The 16490-nt window shown below is 32.8% G+C and overlaps 2 protein-coding genes across 2 annotated transcripts; one reads left to right on the top strand and one right to left on the bottom strand.

The window, feature by feature from the left end:
• Positions 1-420: 420 nt before the first annotated feature.
• Positions 421-2582, top strand: LOC111901115 (uncharacterized). The gene is made up of 7 exons (XM_023896986.3): positions 421-625; positions 730-751; positions 1356-1494; positions 1573-1668; positions 1861-1985; positions 2075-2093; positions 2175-2582. The coding sequence occupies exons 1-7, from the start codon at positions 523-525 to the stop codon at positions 2400-2402; spliced, it is 732 nt and encodes a 243-aa protein (XP_023752754.1). The 5' UTR covers positions 421-522; the 3' UTR covers positions 2403-2582.
• A 5559-nt stretch (positions 2583-8141) lies between these two features.
• Positions 8142-8964, bottom strand: LOC111901218 (brassinosteroid-responsive RING protein 1). The gene has a single exon (XM_023897100.3). The coding sequence runs from the start codon at positions 8752-8754 to the stop codon at positions 8251-8253; it is 504 nt and encodes a 167-aa protein (XP_023752868.1). The 5' UTR covers positions 8755-8964; the 3' UTR covers positions 8142-8250.
• Between the last annotated feature and the right edge of the window lie 7526 nt (positions 8965-16490).

The following is a 16490-nucleotide window of genomic DNA, read 5'->3' as shown; positions in this document are numbered from 1 at the left end:
CATGTTTACAAATGGAGAGAGAGAGAGAGAGAGAGAGAGAGAGAGAGAGAGAGAGAGAGAGAGAGAGAGAGAGAGAGAGAGAGAGAGAGAGAGAGAGAGAGAGAGGTGAGATTTTAGTTTTTATTTTTAATTATTTAAATACTAAAATAATTAAAGAAAATAGAAAAAAGAAATGAAAAGGGTAAAATTGTCTTTTTAAGTGTATCAGGGACCAAAAACTCAGAAAAACCTTGATTTTGGACCTTCAATGCAAGTTGAAAACTTTTTGAATTCTATCTAAAGTTTTTTGAATACCATAGGAACCAATGTTGCAGTTTTGTCAAAATCTAAATATACAAGAACCGATTAGAAATTGTATAAAACTACAGGGGGTTTAGCGTAATATATGATGGCCAATTTCTGGCGATGCTTCCTTGAGAAGTCCACTTCTAAAGGGTCAAACCCTGGTATACTCCAGGGCATCTTCAATTCCATAACATTCTTCTTTGATTCGAAGCTCGATCTCCTGTACCCAGATCGAAAATGGCGGCATCTCAAGAGCATTTGGACAAGATGCAGCTCCGTCAGAACTACCGGAATCTATGGCATACCAATCTCATGAACACCATCACTGCTGATACTCCTTGTAATCAAATCTTAACTTTATCCTCAAAATCAACTTATTTTATTTAGTTCTGTTACTTGATTCTAATTCGTTTGCTGTTCTTCTTCCTATGCGTGTTGATGAAGACTGCTGCTTTTCGTTATTCTGGTAAGAGACCTTGCGTTCAATTTATTTTCTAGATCTTCGATCTGTTATGTGGATTTTAAGTTTGTGCTTATCTAATTTCGGAAATTTTGACTTTTCGAAGTTGATCTACAATGTACTATATCCGTAGCATATTATGCCTTTTTCAAAATTCATCTTCTTTCGCTATTTTTTATTGACCTATGTTTGATTATTTGAATCAACTTTTTCAATACTAGGCTTTTTAATTTGATTAGGTATGTTTATGTGTTACTGATCCCTAATCTATAACGATCATGCAAGAAAACTCCTAAAATTTTACAATATCAGGCTAACAGGATAACTGAAGTCCATCATTAAAACATGGCACATCTTTCATCAGTCATAACAATTGTCTGCAAACTTCTCATCCTTGAGCAGATGATAAATTCTATATTCATTAGATCTTGTTAATTGTGGTATAAGTTATGAATTATGAGTTCAACCTGTGATAATTATAATCTTATCAAACTTATTGACATTAGTTTTCTTTTTCTCACTTGCAATTACTTCTGTTCTTGAAAAATATTATCCTTCATATTCTTTTCACTAATTTCAGATTTCCTGTAACTCTTTACATAAATAACAGTGGACCATGTGTATCATACTTGCTTCGTAAGCGAGCTCTGTATAATGATATGTCAAGATATACATGCTGTGCTGGATATATGCCATGTAGTGGAAGATGTGGAGAAAGTAAATGCCCTGAATTATGTCTTTGCACTGAGGTATGCCTGTTTTTAAAATCTTTTAATGTAATGGGAACAGATTATATATAATCATCTTGTTTTTTTTGCAATTCTCAGGTGTTTTTGTGCTTTGGGAACTCAGTGGCATCTACTCGGTTTCTGTTGCAAGATGAGTTCAACATACAAACAACTAAATGCGATAATTGCATCATTGTAATCTCTTCATCAAACTCTTTTATTCTTTATTCATCAGTTTAATTTCATCTTGTAAACAACACACACCATATCTGAACAACTCATTTCATTCCTTCATACCACTCAAACGTAATGACCCTTCCGATTCCATTCCATTCCTTTCCGATACCATTCCATTGATTAGTTTTTTGTTTTCTGATCATAATCTAGGGTTTCATGTTTTGTCTTCAACAACTTGCATGCATATTCTCCATTGTTGCTTGTCTTGTTGGAAGTGAAGAACTCAGTGAAGCATCTCAGTTGCTCAATTGCTTAGCTGATTTGGTCTATTGCACGTAAGCTAATTTTCTTTATACATTTAATTATTTAACATTACAAAAAAATAAATATTCTAATATACTTATTATATTTCACCTTTTTTCAGGGTTTGCGCATGCATGCAGGTAATCAACATTTGTAATTTGCTACAGATTTTGAAAAAAAAAATCTTTTCTTGTTTAATTTTCGTTTATTTATTTTTTCAGACTCAACACAAGGTTGAAATGGACAAAAGAGATGGAAAATTTGGACCACAACCAATGGCGGTCCCACCAATGCAAAATATGTCAAGGATTGATCAGCCATATCCGCCTAATGTCGGATATGGCCAACAACCCTATGGGTATCCGCCAGCACCACCACCACAAGCTGGCGGATACCCGCCTGCTGGATATCCTCCACAGGGATATCCGGCTCCGGGTTACCAGAGGTAAATTTTTTTTTTTTTTCAATTTTATAAATGTTTTGCAAGTAAAATGGGAGGGACTTGTTTTGTGAATTTATGTATTTTATTTACTCCATTTAAGTTTCTAAGTAATTATTGTGTTTGAGAAAATATTTTGTACATGTCATATTGACATCTATTTGGTTGATATTTGATTTGAGGTTTTCTATTTCTTTTTAGCTTTATTAATATTGTTGTCGTTTATTGGGTCTAGTTATTAGATAATAACACAATGAATTTTAACAATAAACCCAAAACCATTCGTGTCAATATTAGAATTCGTGTCAATTCACAATAAAGTTTTGGCCATGCCACTGTTTTGTCCTGAAAGTACAAAACATGTTAAATCATATTTCCCTTCAATTTATACATGTATGAATTTGATCCGAACATAAAATCCTCTAATTTATACATCAATATTTTCATATAATTGTGTCAAGATGAGGGCAACTTATTAATTTTTCAAGAATATAATTCTTAAATAACCAAACAAGAAATAGAAATTCACTGACATGATCCATGACTGATACATTATTTTTTATTGAAAATTCTAAGAATGTAAACGTTTTGAACTTAAATGCATCTTCTGTTGTTGAGAGTGCTCATTCTCTTATCATGAACAAAGTTTGGAACATTCTTGTGAGAAAGTTAGCATGATTTAAAAATTGTGATTAGCCAAAAACTGAAAGGCAAAACGTATACTTATATTCCTAAATTTTTCAGAAGTTTCATTATATTGGTGCATTTCGTGCTTGTGACTTGCACTTAATGTCAAGTTCATTTGTTTATATGATAGCAAACATTAAACCCAAATCATCCTATATTGCTAATCATTTTAATTAGTGTGAAGGTTTTTAGCAATGATTGTTACGATGATAGATCGACAAAAATAACACACCAATTATACAAACATTTGAAATGTGTCTGACGTTATACCTACTTATAACCTGATCTTATTTCCTACACTCCTAACTGAGATCAACTCAACCGATAGAGACTACTTCAACATTCTCAACATCATCTTTCTAACCAAGTTATTGACGTTTTTTTTTTTCTCGGATATAATATTATTTTCTACAACCTAATAAATACACCATTGCTAGCATTCTTGTAGTATTATCAAAGTTGAATTCTATGAAGTTGGCAATTGTAACAACTGTCAACTTAGGTGCAAGTTGGGTGTAGGAGATTTGAGATATGAATGTGAGTGGTGAGTTTCGACTTAAAAGAACTCATTTTGTGAAAGAGTTCAATGATTTGTTAATTTATTTATGTTCCCATGTGATGTATGATAGCAATATTGTATGTAATGGAGTTTCGATAAGATCTATTGATCTTAAGAGTTATGATGAATGATTTTAATGCAAGTGCATGCAATATCAATATATCATGCCACCTGCCCCAAGATAAAGAGGTTTATATATATTGTTATATTAAAATCTGCAAGAGAATATACATCGATCTGGGATATCTAAATCTATAGGGGTAATTGTAATGGAAACAAAATGTATAATATACATCATACATGTAATGGAATCCATACACTCATGCTTAGCTAGTCCGCTCATCATGTCCAGGGAACCTTTAGAATGATTAATGATTGTCACCATATTCTGATAATGACTCTTCGAAGCATTGCAATGTATCAACAATATGGTCTATCAGTTATCAACAAGTCAACCCGTGTCAATTAATATAGCATCGAAAATCAAAATAGTATAAAATTACATATATTAGTCGAGGTTTTTCATGATGTGTTGGAATCTACATGGGAACATGACAAATGGTTATATGTCTTTAACATTTCAATGCATACCATAAAAAATGATACTAGGACATGCCTTATATCAAACGTAAGTTATTGTTTTTTACTAGTTAAATACCTCATATTTCTAGATTGTAACTAAAACCATTTTGTTTATACAATTGCATGAAGTGCATTGATGGTACTACTACTCATATATATGTTTGTATTCTAGTGGCCAACCAAATGAGATACATGGGAAGAAAAGAGTACCCACCGTTAATGTATTGACCATATGTGATTTTGACGTGTTTTACCTTCACATATGTTGAGTGGGAAGGATTGGTGCATGATACTCGAGTTTTCCTTCATGTAATTGCAACATCTTCTATGAAATCGTAAGCAGGAAGGTATAACTTATTTGATATTCCTTCAAATTTGTGTGCTAACCGTATTCATAACATTAGTTTGTTTCATTTTTTTAAAGAAAATATTACATATATAGTAGACAAATAATATCATTGTATTCTCTGGTTTATAGGAAAATACTGTATTACATTGTAGACAAAGAATATCTCGACTACAAAGAATATCTAGTACCATACTCACATATTAGATATCACTGATCACAATTTTTGCATGTTTTCCCAACTAATATTCAATGGGCTTTTAATCATGTACATTCATCTCTTGGAAGTTGCATTTTTTTTTTTTTGAAACGGAAAACCATCATACTCCTAATCTAATCCTAAACACCACCTAAGTCTCCTAGTAAGACTTGAACCCATGACCTCTCATTTTGAGTATTAAGGAAGAGATGGAAAATATAGAACGAAATAAAAAGTCTGCGATGAGACACAAATAAATGTGATAATGGAATTAACGAATGACTCAAAATATATGAATCTCAATATTTTTGAACAAATTTATCAATTTATATACTAAAAATTAGAACAAGAATCAAGATTTACTCATGTTAACACTCAAAAGTCAAATTATAAGAAACGAAGAACTTGTGAAAACATTGCGGAGATGATATGAAATGCAAGAAGTGTTTTTTAAAACTATAAATGATTGGAAAACTTATTGTAATTAATTAGTTCATATGTTGAAATTTGTTATTTATTTTAATAACGTTTCATAAAATACAGCATTATTTTTATAATTATGTCTATATATTTTTTATGTCATTTTACATTATCCATCTAACTTATTAGTTTACCAAACATTATTACTGTATCATCTATCAGCTAGATAATTAAGTAAAATCTGGATTTTTTTAGTCTAATAAACACAACCTTAATAAGCAATTAAAAAGAATTAGTAAAAAAAATTTATTTACATTTCATAAAGGTAAAACAATGATTTTACGTGGTTCGGTCAAACACATCAACCAAGACCGAAACATATACAAACTACGGATGTAAATTTTTTTGTCAACCATAAATCTCATTTATACGATTTAATTTATATTTTAGAACGGTAAACCGAATCATCTAAATGACCCACGTTAATATATTCTAAGGCCACATGAAAGATCAATTTACTATTTATATTTTTGCTTATTTTTAAATATAAAACAATAGCGGATGCAAAACAAAATTTTAAAAGTAACACATATGTGCTAAAAAATTTGAGGGGTTGCACCGGCCACCTCAAGAACCCCTTATGTCCATATAGAGCTTTTAAAAACAACAAATAAAATATAACAATTTTTTTTCTATTATTAAAATATTAAAGTCAATTTGGTAAATTCTACATTTTCTTGTTTTGTGTTAGTCTTAACAAATATTATACATTTAGTCTAGTAAAATCACGTCCAATATCGTTCTATTTATCAAATGCCACCTTGGTCCTCATTAACTATTATTGAATAAGACAAAAGAAAACTATAAAGTCGTTACTAATAAAAAAAAGGTTAGCAGATTGAAAAAGAAATTGCATTTTAATATTTTAAAATTATCTATTTCTTAATGGTTTGCCGCCGGACTTGGTCGTGGCTGTTTAGCCTGTTTTACTACCTCTCTCTCTTTTTTTTTTTTTTTTTTTTTTTTTTTTTTCATAGAAGACAAACACACAAAGTACGTCATTCGACAGGCTTTCAATTTTTAAATAATTGCACACGCTTTGCTTTGACACTGACCTACTCAACTTAACCACCAATCCACCATATCATTCCATAATTAATCCTAACCCTCACACACTCTCTCTTCTCTCATTTCTCTCACCTCGACAATCAAATGCCGTTTGATCATCTCGGCATGCCACTGTCGGGGGGCGGTGTATACCATGGACGTTGAGTTGCTGCCGAGGAGAATGTCGAGTCACTCCTCACGGTCTTATAATCGTGGATACTATCTCCAATGTCATGATCGTTTTCATGAACAATTTCCACAATCATCAAATTTCCAAACCTAACAAAGTTGGGAGGAAAAGGAAGAAACCACTTTAGTGCTTTGATTTTGGTGTCTGATAACCTCTTCAAAAGAAGAGAAAGCTTTTGACAATCTATTCGAAACCACTTCCACAACATGTTTTTATCAACATCTATACGAACTTTTGTCAAAATGGCACGATATGAGATTAAAAATAACCAAATTCAACGATATCTTTGACCTAAAACATACATCCAAATAGGAGTAACCACTCTAAGATCATCGATGCGACGCTAGAACAATACTAATAATCCCAAACTAACCGTAAACATTTTCCCTATATTAATGTTTATGAGCTGTCTAATTCACCGAAATCATATTGATGGACACATGCAAATGTTGAAGATTGTGATTAAATTTCCTACCAAGTAATTTTCATTTTATTTGAATTAATGTAATATTTTTTTCTATTATGCACTTTTACTTTTTATTTAAACTAATGTAATGTATTAATTTTAATTGAAATTCAATCTTTTAATTTCTTTAATTACTATTTTTATTTAAAATAATGATGTGATATGGTTTGTATACCAAGATTAATATGATATATTTATGATGATAAGATGATGATGACATGAAAATACTTTTAATATGACCATATAAGTATACACATGATTAAATAGAAGAAACCTATTAAAAAAAAGACAAATAGGGGGTGCAAACGAGTTAGACTACTCGTGAGCTACTCACGATCGACTCGTTAAAAGTTCGACTTGAAATTGATTTTAAACGCGTCTGAGCTGAGTTTGAGCTTAAGATTTGACTTATTTTTTTAAACGAGCTTGAACTCGAGCTTGTGTTACTAAGCTCGATTAGACTCGCGAGCTTAAACGAGCCTACATATATTTAATATATTTTTTTTGAATTTTATTTCTATGTATTAAAATAAATAAATATTTAATAACATATTTTAAAGAATTAAGGTAATATCATATATGAGCTAAGCTAAAACCGAGCCCAGCATATATAATTCTAAACGAATCAATCTCAAGTTTTATCTCATAAGACTTGAAATGAGTTGAGCTCGGGCTCAAGCCCCAAAAAAATTCTGATCATAATCAGACTCCGCTCAACTCATTTTATCCATAAGCACAAGTTATAAAGATAATTTATTTTTGATCATCTTTAATTTCATATCATAAGATTACTTTTGTTTTTTTAGACCAATCAAATGATTTGAAAGAAGATTCATTCGACTATTCTAGTACACGACATATATATGATTCATACGAGTATACCATAAATATTGTCAAATCAATCCCATAAAATAAAGATACGTATAGTTTTGACGCATACATCCAAACCCCTCAAAAGACCATTTCACAATATTCCAAATAAAGTTACACGTATGGTTAGACCAAGCTTTAATGTTTTATATAAAAAACTTTAATCGATATACAAAAATTTATGTTTTAAATTTTGTAACTAACAATAGTATAAAACATAAAATTTTGTATATCTTTTATTAAATTAAAAACAAAGTCTCGCCTACAAATCAATTTATGTTACACAGTTTTCAGTCAATCACAAAATTTACCAATCATAAACAGGCACAAAATTCACTTTAGATAAATTGATAAAAATAAAAATAAAAAACTACATAAACCAATAAAACATTCAACTCATAACTCATTGGGGTTACCAAAACGAAATTCTAACTACAAAGAAGCAGCCATTGATGAATCGCCATAGTAATCGGCGATACCAGAAGCAGCCCATAAACGTTCATTGAACGAATCCTGCAAATCATCAGATATAAACGGCGTCCGGCAAAGCGGGCAAGTTTTCCGATCATGGTCCATCCACCGGTCGAGACAGCACCGGTGGAATACGTGTCTGCAGTTATTTAACACACGGATCTCGTCGCAGGCATCAAACTCATACAAACAGACTACACAGCTCTCCGGCGGGTCTACGAGCTCTGAGAACTTGACGACGGGGAGGAGTTCACGGAGGAGGACGGCGGATAACGAGTGAAATTGAGTTGACGGCTCAGGTTGAGGTTGAGGTGTGTTGGATTCAGATATTGGTTGAAGTAGATCTTCCAGGCCGATAAAGAAGAGAATGGAGGAAGTGAGGCTACGGATGAAACCTAGAAGGATTAAGATATGGAGGATGAGTTTTGGGAGGAAGAGATCTGTGTAACCCACCGGAAAACCCATGATTTGCAGGGTGGCCTTTCTTTTTCTGTGAAATGTGGTTTGAATTTCGAAAATTTCAGGTGGGTGAGATGAAAAATTGATAGAAACTGATCATTCGGATGAGAGACTGACTGTACGTCAGAATTTGGTGAAAACAGTCGATTAGTTTTGATGATGACGACGGTGAATATGGAGGAGAGGGTGGCGTGGAAGTATGGATATATTTGTGGAGGGATAGTGGTAGTTAAATACTTGAATGCATATATTATTATTTTTTGTTTTGCAGAATCTAATATGTGGTTGTTAAAAGAAATTAAAAATTGGGAAATCAAGTAATTAAGTAATTTAGCAGATATAATATAAATATATATAAACGTCTATTTTAATTTTTAATAATAAACAAATATTTTAATAATTAATAATTATTTTATAATAATAATTATTTGATAATTTTTTTAAAAAAATAATCATTTACTCCGGAAAATCGTATTCCAGAGCAGTTTCGTTCATTTCGAAGTTGGATGATTGGTAGGTATTGGGTTCGGAATCTAACAATCGTACGTTTCAGACTAACAAAATGAATTTCAGACTATGTTTTTTGAAATACAATATTCTGGAGTATTTATATTCATTCCGGAGTTAGTGGTGGCTTGTAGGATTCGGGATCGGAATTTGGCATTTGTACATTTCGGACTGAAAAAGTGTATTATGGAATGTACAACGATTCCAGAGTGGTAACAATAGAGAATTTTTGTTCTTTGTTCATCAACAAGCTACATGTAGTATATTTGTGTCTTATTCCCCAATTCGTCCACAAGCAAATATCGTTTGATGGTTTTCGTAATCTAAAAGTATGAGCATGTATACAATATTTTTTCGACTGTCAGATTCTAGTGGAGGCAATGACATTGTATCGATGTATCTATGCAATATCTTGCTCCAGACTACACATGCTTTGGTGTAGATATACACAATGATATCAACTTCGTTGGGTTAATCGTGTTGGTTGCTTTCAAGGTCAGGTTACACACTAATCAAATATGTCTATCTTTTCAATGTCCTATATCAAATATAGTTATGCAAATTCTTGACAATAGTAATGTCATATATTTTCTTAGTTTTGTTAGTAGTATGCCTCCTAACACAGTACAATTGTTTGTTGTTAATAATGTTATGGAAAGTGGTATTCAACGATTTCTTGGGAAAAATCGTTATGGTGGCAATGGGTTTTCCAGTGCTGGAAGTAACAAATTTGCAATTTATTACCTGTTACAATCAACCATGTTCCTTTTTACAATAGCCCTCTATATGAGGTGATTTTAGGTATAAAGATAAGACTGATAATGATGCTTCTCCAACAGTTGATGTTGATGAATATGCAAATGATGAGACAAAACTAATGTTGTTGGTTGATGATGGTAATAGAGAGACAATTGAACATTTTCAGAGTTTCATTGAATTTGGTGGGGACAATACTGAACATGAAGATGAGGAATTTGATCCCTTAAAATTCCAAACACTACATGAGGAAAAGTTTCCTTATTAATCATCCGATTCTTAAGAAACATAAACCACTCATTGGGTTATACCTGTACCTTTACTATTGCTTGAATTAGCTCAACAAAAACGTAAAGGTGACACATCCCACAATTATACTTCCTATGTAAATAAGTATCAACTCTTCAAAAGCAAAAAAAAAAAACTTTAGCTTAAATTATGATTCAAATGTGTTACTGAAGGCTTCTAATATAAAGTGACAAAATCTATAAAAGACATGCATGAAGCTGTCTGCTATGTGGAAAATTGTAAATGGCAGATACGGGCTACAAAAGATAAAGATATTGATACATTTCAAGTTGTTAAACTATCAGAGAGCCACACTTGCTCAAACACACAACTCCTTCCCCATCATCGACAAGCCAACAAAAAGATACTGGGTCACTTCTTGAAAGACATATTAGCTGATAATACAAATAAAATGTTGTGGGGGAAGCAGATCGATACAACTTAACAAATTTTAAATGACCATCTTAGTGTACATATTTCATTCTGGCAAGCATGGAGTGCTAAAATGTATGCTTTAAATCTGTTGAAGGGGACCCATGAAGAAAGCTTCAAAAGACTTCCATTATATTTTTATAATTTGGAGAGGAAGAATCGAAGGACCATTCACATATAAAGACAGGTTATGACAACAAATTTGAATAAGTTTCCATGGCTATCGGCCACGCAGTAATATTTATTATATAACAAGTTATTTTAATTGTTGTTACACGTCTGTTCGATTTAATGACTAATCTATTAATAATTATTATGTAGGTACGGGCGTTTCAAACATGTCTGTGTCCTATTATTATCATTGAGAGAGCACATCTTAAAGGGAAATACTTGGACATGATGTTCCTAGCAGTAGGCATGGACGACAATAACCAAATACTCCCCATTGCATTTGGTTTTGGAAAAATAGAAAGTGGGGATTCATAGGTATGGTTTTTATCAAGACTCAAAGAATGTATTGGGGACATGCCCTATTTGGCTATCATATTCGACAGATCCAAATCAATGGAAATGGCCATTCAAGTCATGTTTCTAAACGCAAATCATAGACTCTGTTGTCACCATTTGTTGATGAATATGAGAACAAAGATGCCTTGTTCTTTTCGCCATTTTTTAAAATTTTGGTGTAACTCGTTTATTAATTTGTATGACCATTGAGGGTTTTTTTTTTTACCGATTTCGTTTATTCCACTAGAGTTTTTTTGACCTCTAAGTTTAGCTATATTTTTGGTCCATAAAAAAAATGAACTGATTATTTAAATCAATTTGGGCTTGGATTTTTTCTAATTTTTCTATTTTCTGTTTATAGTCTGGAGAATTAGGATCTATTTAGTTTCTAGGGTCTATTTCTTAGTTCAAGATCCCTCTTACTAACTGGAATCAAAGAATTAGTAGATATGTTCTGTGTTGGGAATATTAGGGTTTGTGGTGGAGATCTGGATACCAACTTGGATCGTGATATCACTTTCCGAACTGATATTTCTACCCTATGCTTGGGTTACAAGAAATTCAGCCTAGGATAATCCAAGTGGACACTTACGTTTCTAGGCACAGAAAACGTAAGCCAATATGCTGAAGGGTTCTGTGAATGCGTGATGAAAAACGAGAGCTAAAGAACGTATCCCCTTCTGGAAAGGAAGAGTTGTTTATATATTAAAAACGATTAGGGTTTCATTAGGGTTGGGCCATCATTAGTTGCTTTGGAAGCAAGTAATATTAATCCGGATTAAGGTTACCAAAACTAATGAGTTTCGCTAGTTTTACCATAATCACCCTCAAGAAATTGAGTTTTCCATTATGTTCCCACATGCAAAATTCGGTGAGGTTTTGGGGCACTTCCCCTTGGACCCCGCTAGGGGAGCTGCCCCTAGACCCCACCAAAGGGGCGCTGCCCCTTTGGAAACCCCGGACCTGGGGGCGCTGCCCCCGGACCCCCGACTAGTCGTCGAACCGCCTTCTAACTCGATCTTATGAATGCGTGCACTCCGCACAACCCCCGTACATATATTAGAGTACAAATCGCGAAGCCCCTTAGCTCACATGTTAGTTCCAGTTACTTAAAATGACAAGGTGACACTAAAATCACCAACATTCTGCCCAAAAATGGTAATGGGCTTAGGTTATGAACTTATAATCTATAATCTGATGATCGAGTTGATTCTATGATCATAAGTTCATTTCATACCGAACCAGACCATAATAGGGTTATATACATTCTCTTTGTGAGAAGGGGCCATTTGAGCGTATCTGATCAATCAAATATTGCAAAGTCCTGATATTTATTACCAGTCAGAATTGAACTATAATGGAATTTTCCTCTATACCGGCACCATAATATCAGACTGGGGAGGAAGATTAGAATTAGAGATTGATATAAAAACAAGGATACGGGTCCGCATGAGTAGGAAACAAAAACTATCTATTCTAGTTCTATTATCAACTATGGGGTTGAATATAAGAGAAATTCTAGAGAATGTTTGCTATCCTGAACTACTTTTGTCTTTTATATAAAAATTGAATAGAAAAAGACTAGAAGTTATTCAATGAATCTACTAAGAGTAAACTAAGAATAAAAAAGCAAACTTGTTTATTTAACATAACAGAGAAATCTCTTCTTTTTAAGACTTTTTCAAGATAAGAAAAGAGGCAATAAATCACTTTCTTTCTCCTTAGCCTTAGTACATATTAGTGCTAAGGGTTGAAAAACTTGAACTTGGTTGGTGTTAAGTCACCCATACAATGTCAAAAAGCACATGTGAACCCCAAATAAAGGGATGTTTGAGCGGAGATATAGTGCTTCGATTCCCTCTTTTAAATTCAAAGTTCGTAGTTACTTCGACTGTATGAATCGTAGCAATGGAATCATTAAGTCATAGTTCATTGGTTGAATGTATTTTTTTGGTACGAGGAACTTATCATGAATCCATTGATTTCTGCCGCCTCCATTATTGTTGCTGGATTGGCTATAGGGCTTGCTTCTATTGGACCTGGAGTTGGTCAAGGTACTGTTGCGGGTCAAGCTATAGAAAGTATCGCGAGACAGCCCGAGGCGGAGGGAAAAATACAAGGTATTGCTTAGTCTAGCTTATATGGAATCTTTAACCATTTATGGCCTGGTTGTAGCATTAGCACTTTTATTTGTGAATCCTTTTGTTTACTATTCGAAATATGAAAATTTTTGGGAGGCTGCAAAAGCTTACCGAAAGTCTGATTTCAAAGAAAGCTTGGCTAGGCTACGTTGTATCCTAAATGAAGACTATCGTATATGGATAGACAGAATCAGTTACCAAAAATGGGCAAGGTCATGTTTTCCTGTGGTTACCACAAAAGACGCATGAATATACCAATAACAATGTTGATTTACTTCTTTCAAGAAACTTTGAAAAAATGGTGGTGGGAACGATGTACTGTTGGAGGCAATTATTAAAATTATAATACTTCCATGGTAATTCTAGTATAAATGACAGTGAATGATAAGATATATGTGTTTTTTATAGCTCAAAGCAATAAAGATATTACTGATTATGCTGAGAAGGTTATCAAAAAGAGGATCAACAAATCCTCTGGTTTTCGGCTATACCAAGTTGATAAAAGCAGATATGATGTGACTGACCAAATAAAAAAATGGTATACTCAACTTAGAATCTCATTGTTGCATATGTGGGGAATGCAATTGTCTGGTATACCTTGTTCTCATGCTATGTCGGTATTCAAGGAACTGTGCTATCAACACTGTAGTACATGGGTATCATCGTACTTCACAATGAAAACATAATGATCAACATATATATATATATATATATATATATATATATATATATATATATGTTGTGTTTCCTATGACAGTTTCAGCTGAATATGAACAACCAGACGAAGTCATGGTTGTATTACCACCATTGGTGGATAAACAACAAGTCTTATGACCATGAAACCATAACTGTATCCCATCCTAAGGTAAAGGACCGATTCAGAAAAAATGCAGTTGTTGCCAAAAGATCGGTCACACAAGAAGAAACTGTGACACTTAGTTTCTCGCAGATTTAACAAAAACTGAATCTTCAAGTAGGACTCAATCAAGTGTCAAAAGTAAAAGTAATTCTAAGATAAGATCTAATGTCAACACTAGTCAAAAACCTAGTTAAGAGTATGATATTGTTGATCTAAATAACCCATAGTCGTGTTTGTACGAAATTATAATATTCTATAAGTTTTTCTTCGGTCGGATAAACTTGTTTTTGCTACATCATGATAAGGAAGTTGTTTAAAATATACAAAAAAACATAACTCAAATATCAGGGTAATCTGCAACATCTATTTATGGCAAACTCTCAGTCCACCACAAAGCAACACTCTCCTATAGAGTAGACAACAACAGCTTGTTGGGCGACACAATGTAAAATAATATATAAAGGTTAATGCTAGTTATTTTCTCAAAGCAACTTATAGATTATAAGGTAAACTAAAATACATACATTTCTAACATCAAGAATACGTTCACAATCAGTAACGTGTAAACGTCTCATCCTGTGTTATGCAACTATCCGAGGGATAACACCCGATATAGGGGAACCAACTATACTACTATTGGTAAATGTCTCCATGATCAAAATATACAAAATTAAGATGTCAAACAACTAACCAACATAATAATGTTACAATACTTGTTGCATAAAACTATTATCAAACATAATGAACATACCTTAAATGCATAGACGAATCTATGCACAGTATATGTATGTCTACTGCCGAATCTTGGTTGGGTGGGGTTCAAATGCCTCTCAACCTTATCAAAGACAATACACAATTGTTTGTAAGTGAAATCCCACATCACTCTACCCAATGGTTACCAGTGTCAACGATTACACTTAATAAGTATATGTAACATTTGATATATTACAAATAAATGTATAATTATTAAACTCGTCTAAATTAGAGACGAGTGCAAGAATTTCCTTAGTGACTGGCTATTGAGGGTATTTCCCACAAAACCCTCGCTCTAGCATATACATCCGAGAGACTCTCACAATGTCTACATCATCTAATTGATGAAGTAAGTTATTGAACACATGCATGACGTCAGCCATTATCACTAATGTGAAGGCAACACAAATGGAAATACATGTTATCTAAATTTCACTGAAGATGAAGTAAGGATGAAATAGTCCTTGAAATGCAAGTCGGTAATAAGGCAAAAAGCTTTCATGTCAAAGCTAACCCGATAGTTGTATAAATAGAAGCTACTATAGGTCAACTCGAGGTAAATTAGAATACCCCTTGCACATAAGAAAATGATAGAGAAAAAGGTGACATTCGACACCTGTCAACATTTTAACATAAGCACCAAAATAAGATTCCCTAAACATGGTCGCACGTTGTGGTGTATCATGTGTGTTTTAAACATGCCATGCTTTCTCGCCCGAGTTCAGGCCTCTAGGTTGTAGGCACAACCACTTTGTATGTTCTGTTATGCTACAATCAAAAGAATTATAATTAGCTATTTTCTGTATGTTCTGAACTTAAGTATATGTCCAGGTGGACATTCCGGAACACAATTCCAAATCAACTTTCCGGATCAAGATATATATATATATATATATATATATATATATATATATATATATATATATATATATATATATATATATATATATATATATATATATATCGGAGGACAATTTGGAACATAATTTCGAAAGACCATTTCAGACATGATCTTCGTGTTCAGGAGTCTTTCCAGACTTTCTAGAATTAGGATACTTCTAAGAGTTTTTGATCTAGTGCACACATCTACCCACATGTAATCCTACAATAGTCTAAAAACCACTAAAAATCAAACTAAAACAAATATTGCATAGATAATTGCATCAAATTACAGAAAATAAAAATAATTATCTACTTTTTAACATATAATCTAAAATAAAGACATATAATTATAAAGATAATGGAAACATGCATATACACATGAATCTCGTCATTGCTAGAAGAAGACATTCTTTCAATTCGATTGGTGTCCGAAATGAGTGAGATCGAAATGAAGTATGAAATCAGTTCGTAATGTTATTTATATGAGGGACCACATTACAGGGTCATATCCCTATACCAATTTACCAATTACCAAATACATACTAGACTGAGTGTTCGTTTTTCAAAAAAAAAATTTGTGGTTTTATTTTTAAGTAACATTAAAAAGAGGTTTGGAG

The sequence above is a fragment of the Lactuca sativa genome, chromosome 6 (genome assembly GCF_002870075.4).
Source record: "Lactuca sativa cultivar Salinas chromosome 6, Lsat_Salinas_v11, whole genome shotgun sequence".
NCBI lineage: Eukaryota > Viridiplantae > Streptophyta > Magnoliopsida > Asterales > Asteraceae > Lactuca > Lactuca sativa.
This window is presented reverse-complemented; position numbering and strand designations above follow the sequence as displayed.

What these genes read in the sequence shown, in the direction of transcription:
- LOC111901115 (XM_023896986.3), top strand. Translation starts at nt 523, where the DNA reads ATGGCGGCATCTCAAGAGCATTTGGACAAGATGCAGCTCCGTCAGAAC. An exon ending in CATCACTGCTGATACTCCTT is followed by an intron (nt 626 to 729) that starts GTAATCAAATCT and finishes GTGTTGATGAAG; the next exon opens with ACTGCTGCTTTTCGTTATTC. An exon ending in TGCTGCTTTTCGTTATTCTG is followed by an intron (nt 752 to 1,355) that starts GTAAGAGACCTT and finishes CATAAATAACAG; the next exon opens with TGGACCATGTGTATCATACT.
- LOC111901218 (XM_023897100.3), bottom strand. Translation starts at nt 8,754, where the DNA reads ATGGGTTTTCCGGTGGGTTACACAGATCTCTTCCTCCCAAAACTCATC.